The 6,000-nt window shown below is 51.4% G+C and overlaps 1 protein-coding gene across 1 annotated transcript; it reads right to left on the bottom strand.

Moving 5' to 3' along the window:
* Positions 1–1,222: 1,222 nt before the first annotated feature.
* IVL (involucrin) lies at positions 1,223–1,972 on the bottom strand (the record flags this gene model as incomplete). Its single annotated transcript, XM_080647830.1, has 1 exon — positions 1,223–1,972. The coding sequence occupies one exon, from the start codon at positions 1,970–1,972 to the stop codon at positions 1,223–1,225; it is 750 nt and encodes a 249-aa protein (XP_080503956.1).
* Between the last annotated feature and the right edge of the window lie 4,028 nt (positions 1,973–6,000).

Raw genomic sequence — 6,000 nt, 5'->3', positions numbered from 1 at the left:
GGGTGGGGAGGAGGGGATGCTAAATGCCCTTCAGACCTATTTAGTTTGGGTGCCTATGGAAGTGTCAGTAAGGATGTCCCTGACATATCCTCATGCCTACGGGTAACGAGACAAACTGCCTGAGATGATGTGGTTAAATAGTTAAAGGATGGCGATCCCCAGGAAAGAGAGAGCTCCATGTCCTGAAATGATTGATGGTAGTAAAGACTACAGAGATGTCAGGGAGGGTAAAGGATACAATGACCTTGCATTTGTATTTTTCCAGCTGATTCAGCATTTTGGCTTCCATGATTCCAGCTGGCCTAGCCTTTACTTCCATTAGTGACACTGTCATACTCCCCATCAAAGACGAGTCCCAGGAGTTTCTCCTCTCCTCACCTTGCCCAATTCTGCTTCTAATGCTGTTCTAAAATCTTCTTTAACCAAGCAGGCAGTGCATAAGACTCTTGGAAAGCATGAGGACATTCTACAGAGAAAAAACCCAGGAAGGGACCAGAACCCAGAGGGGACTCTGCTCCCTGCCCACCCCCTGGGGCTAAAATTGTGCTCCATGTGTATAAGGCAGTGCTGGGCTGAGACAGCTAGATCCTCTTCCCCCAACCAGAAAAACTTATCCCCGCTTCAAAACTGGCAAGTGTTGCATTCAGATGTATGATGAAATAATCTTTTGCTTTGGTTTGGTATTGGTTTGGTTTCATTTTTAGAAGCTATTCAAAGTATTGGGTGGTTTGGGGAACAGACTTAGAGGAGGGGTCAAGATATCTGTTCTCCTTTGGGAGTTGGCCAAGACAGTCGGTTGCAACCATTGACCCATACACGGGTTTTTAATATGGTGAGAGGCAGAGAAACAAAAGCCCAAGAGAATACAGGATCCCAGACTTCCAGGATTTATTCTGTATCATTGTACACACTCACAGATTCTGCTATAATACTGGGGATGGCGTCAGAGCGACGACTGCAGTAACTATCCTCAGGCAGAGGCTCTGGCCACCTGAGGTTGGGATGGGGTGGGACTGGAGTCATCAGGAGTAGGTGCTGGGCAATAGCTTCCCCCTCCCTCATACCACTCTATCACAGAGACAAGCAGAGGTACAGGGTCAAGCAGGTTCACAGATGAGGTGGGCCGTCCAGACTGGGGGACCTGAGGTAAGTGAGGCCACTGGTTCAGCTCTCTCTTCACGTTATGTGCCGTGGCCAGAGGGCCTCTGGGATCTGGGGGTGGTTACTTATGCTTGAGAGGCCACTGCACCTCCTGCTTCTGCTGTTGCTCCTCTGGAGGGGGCAAGACTTCTCCCTTCAGTGGCTGGACCGGGTGGGTCTCTTGGGCCTGGCCGGGAGCTGGGACACATGCAGGTTGTTTGAGCTGTCCGTCCTGCTGCTCTGCTGGCTCTGGCTGCTCCTCCTGCTCCGGCAGCTGCTCTCCTTTCTTTTCCAGTTGCTCATCTCTCTTTGCTAGCTCTCCATCCAGTTGCTGGTCTGGGAGATTCTTCTCCTGTCCCAGCTGCTCCTTTAGATGTTGCTCCCTTTGTGCTTTAGCCTCCTCCAGCTGTGGCTCCAAGTTTTCTGCTTCCTGGTCCTCATGCTGTTCCTCTTGCTGCTGTTGCCCTTTCTGCTCCTGTTGCTCCTCCTGCAGCTGCTGTTCCAGATGCTCTTCCAGATGCAGTTCCTGCTCCTGTGTCTCTTGCTGCTGTTGCTGCTGTTCCAGATGCTGTTCCTGCTGCTGAAGCTTCTGGGGCTGGGGCTCACAGTCTTGCTCTGGCACCCCCTTCACAGGAGTTGCATGTTTCTCTCCTTGCTCCAAGGGTATCTCCTTTGGGAGCTCAGAGGACACCTCCTGGCATGGGACAGGCAGTGGAGTTGGCTGCTTCACCTGCTCCTGCTGGGTATCAGCGGGAGGAGGAACAGGCTTGAGGGGCTCCTGGCTGAAGGCTGGGGGCAGGGTCACTGGCAGAGTGTGTTGCTGCTGGGACATCTTGGAAGCTGCTTCAGGTCAACCTGAAAAACAGGAGGGGTCAGAAGGGTGGCTGAAGAGAGGCAGTAGAGGAATTCCCAAGCAATCAGTGCCTGGTTCCTCAGCAGCCCCTCTCGTCCCCAGGGCCGGGCCTCTCCCGCGACCTCCAGCTGTCATTCCCCAGAAGCAGCAGAGGGAGGATAGTGATGGGGAGAGGCAGGGAGAGGCCCTCCTGGGAGCCTCTTTTCCTGCAAGAGTTCTGTCTCCAGAGCGGTGCCACTGCCCTCCTGCTGGCGACTCATCCTTGCCTCTCCTCATTTCTGACCTCCAAGGAGGAAAGAGTTTGGGGTCATAGCAGAAAGAGGTAAGGTCCTAGGAAAGTCCTGGGAGCCATTAGCCCATGCTGGAGAGGAGGTGAGAGGTCATGGCGTGAGCCCTGGATTGGAGTCACATGACATATTCTTGGTTTAAATATCTCACTGAAATACTGTGTGCTCCTGGGCCAGGCACTTAGCCCTTCTGGGCCCCAGCTGTCTCCTCTTTAAAATGAGCTGGTTGGCTTATTGACTGCAGAGCTACTTTCCTCATGAGCTCCGAGCTCTCCCTGCAGCCCCAGTGCTCGGGTGAGGGGTGGCGGGAGGGGCAGCAACATTGCTGAGAATGGAACTGGCTCTTCTAAATCTCCACTTTTATGTTCGGTTTTCCTGCCCCTGCTCTGCCTGGGTTTCTCCAAATAGAAAGTTTTCTCCATTCTGAGGTTTCCCCTTTTGCCACAGAGCCAAGAGTTACAAGCATTTCCCTGAAGCCTCTGCCCCCATAAGAGAGGCAAAATCACGGTCAACCTAAATCAAAGAATTTGAGGAAAGAATTTGGCCATATTCATGCTGCTTCCCCATCTCACTGCCCCCTCCCTCTGTCTCACTCTTACACTTTCTCACATTCTCCACACACACACATTCCAGACCATGGCCCCAAGGAAAGAGGCGACAGGAGGACATTGTCATCTTTTCTGTTTCCATTCCATGACACCGATCCCTCAGCACAGTGACCGGAGCCCTTCTAGGAGCACAGGTACTGCAGCTGAATCCAGTCCCATGAGGGTACCTGCACCTACCCTGGCTGGCCCCCCATCATGCTCTGCCTGCTGGAGGCCCCTGGTTTCAACCCTGGTTCTGTTGGCTCACACTTACCAGGCCCACAGGAAGGATGGCTAGATGGGCTTCTAGTGGAATGCTGAGCTGAGCAGGGGCCAGGGCACCCTTTATACCGGTCCCAGACTGGCCGCCTTCCCAGGTTGAAGGAGATGGACTGGTTCCACCACTGAAGTTAGTCAACTTCCTCCAGCCCCTCCCTGACACATCACAGGCACCTGAAGTAAAAAACCCCTCGGGGCCCCTTTTCACACACAGACATAGCTCCTGCCTGGCCAGAGGGCTCTGGGGGCTCAAGCACTCCTGACTCACTCATGACCTGGGCGCAGGAAGGTGAGGGAGGCAGCTCGGGAACCAAGTCCCCTTTTCCTATTGTTTTGTGACCTCAGTCAAGCATCTCTGAATCTCAATTTCTCCACCTGTAGACTGGGTTTATCACCATTACTAGAGATTCATTTCCAAGAGCAAGAAATGGAAAATTACATTTCTCTCTGGAATGTCCACCCAGGGTATGTGGTATAAAAGTGGGAAAATCACTTCTCATGAAGAGATGGGATTCGTGGGGGTTCTCTTCGCCATTAGCCCACAGCCATGTATTCTCAGGACCTATCTATAGCTCTATGCTGTCAGGAAATAAACCCTGTTCTGGGGGCAAAGGACTTTAGGCCTAATGTCCAAGGCTGTAGTTCAGAAGCTCCCAAGAATAAAAACTCATAGAAACTCCAAAAGATGGGCCACCCCAGGCAAGAAAACAGGTATTCAACATACAATATATAAAATAAGAATTGCTTTTTATGATGCTAAAACAACCACTTTCTAGAATTCTTTGGGAAATGCATAAAGGATGAAGATAAAACCAAATCATCCACTGCTTTCCCCAAATCATTCCCTAAAAAGAGCTTAAGTGATGTTTCAGTGCAGGAACTGCAGCTTGTCCCTCCCCAGTATTGGTGGTGACTCAGCATATCTAAATAAAGTCCAAACTCATTGCTGTGGTGTTAGACACCCTCGCTGAGGGCCCTCAGTTCCCAGGAGGAGCCCAGTGCTCCCCACTCAGGGCTTGCTTCTCCCAGGCCCCTGGCTCTTTGTGCCTCAGCATCAGCGGGAAGGTTAGGGTTGCCAGAAGCCTTCCCTGACAACCCATGTACAGGGTGATCTTCCAGTTCACTTCATGTCACTAATAACATTGTGGCCCTTTGTTTGCCTTTGGTCACTTGCCTATTTCCTCTCTCTCCCATTGGAAAATAAGCTTTCTAAGGCAGGGGTTGCTTTGCCTGGAGTGTGCTCCACCATGTCCCCAGAACCCATCATAAGCACCACATGGATTTAGTGCTCTACAAATGTTAAGTGAAGGAAGGAAGGACTGGACCGTGAATCTCACCACCGGGAGATAACTACTATCAAAGATTGTAGAGTGATGTGTGTGTGTGTGAAAAACAATTGTGATATGCTTTTTAATAATTGGTATATAGCTTATTTTATGGACATTATTTATTTAAACTCTGTTCTTTACAACCAAATAAAAACAGAACAGTTAGAACAATATGAAGACAAATACTCATTTCTGGGGCTTATTTTGAAAAGTGTCCTGATTCCTCATGGATTCCCAAAAGGCACCTTTATCCAGCCCCAAATAGATCAATTTCAATGCTAACTTAGCCATGCTCTGAGAGGCTCAGTTTTGAAAGACAGATGGAGGGACTCCTGCCTCTGAAAGACTACCCTCTCCTCCTTCCCTTTCTGTTCCCTGAGCCCACTTGGGACCTCACTTTGCCTTTTCCATAGCACAGGCACTATGTCATTTTCTGGGGCTGGGGAAGCCTTCCCCTCCCCCCCTCTCATGGAGAGCTACCCAAACATCTTCACATGGTCCCCCGTGGCCTTGAACTCTGCTGCTGACCTCACATGGCAGGAATCTGCCTCTTCCCAGCCCATGACAGTGAGTCCCAGGGCAGCAGACCCTGCTCCCGGAAGTCACACCGGTCTTATGGGTTTCTAGGGGTTGTATCTGCCAGATCTGCCCCCCGCCCTCTGATTCACAACATAATGAGAGCTTTTGGGAGAGAGTGTGTGTGAGATCCTTCAATCACTGGGCAACGTGAGGGTGTGGGAAGGAGGGAGAGGCATGAAGCTGAGGTGTGTGTGAGTCGGACAGGAGGTGGAAGAGCCCCAGCATTTTAAGGGCTCAGAGGCCTCATGCTCTGCCCTCTGGTTACCCCATTTGGGGGCCAGACATGCATGTATAACGGGGAGATTCCCTCGGTGTCTGTGTGAATGACATCATAGGTCCACATGATGAGTGAGGGTAACTGTCCAGCCCCCGTCCAATGTAATGAGAATGAGATCACAGCCCATGACACCTACAGAAGCCTTGACCCCAGCTCTGCCCCAGCCCAAAGAAGCCCTGGCTCTTTCTCTTGCAGAGGCAAAAACTAGCAGGTTTCTCTTTCTCTTGGAGTGAAGCAGCCTATGTGAACTGTTGTTTAGCTGTGGGAGGGCAGCATTCACTGCCCTGGCAGGTGGGGGGAGCTTTAGGAACAGCTTTTAGTTGGCAGTATGAGATGAAGGCAGATGGCCCTGGGAATGTGACTTGGGCCAGGATGTCTTGTGTGCCCTCCCATTTTGGGGAGCTATGCTTAGGCTATTTCTGGGTGAGGCAGTGGCCCCATACTCTGAGGTTGCTAACCTCAGGTCCCTCCCCATAGGTGTCCTCCTCTGCCCAGGGCACTGTCAGCTACACCATCTCAATCTGCACCTGCATTAGTCACCTCCCCGTGAGCCCAGAATCCTCACCATCCTCCTCCATGGCCTCCTGAACCTGACCTTTGCTCCTCATTTGCCTTTTGTGACCATATGCTGCTCTGGAGGGAGCAAGACAAGAAAGGGAGATGTGACCAC

The sequence above is a fragment of the Plecotus auritus genome, assembly GCF_963455305.1.
Source record: "Plecotus auritus genome assembly, chromosome: 12".
NCBI lineage: Eukaryota > Metazoa > Chordata > Mammalia > Chiroptera > Vespertilionidae > Plecotus > Plecotus auritus.
The sequence above is the reverse complement of the archived record's forward strand: the minus strand, read 5'-3'. Positions and strand labels throughout refer to the sequence as shown.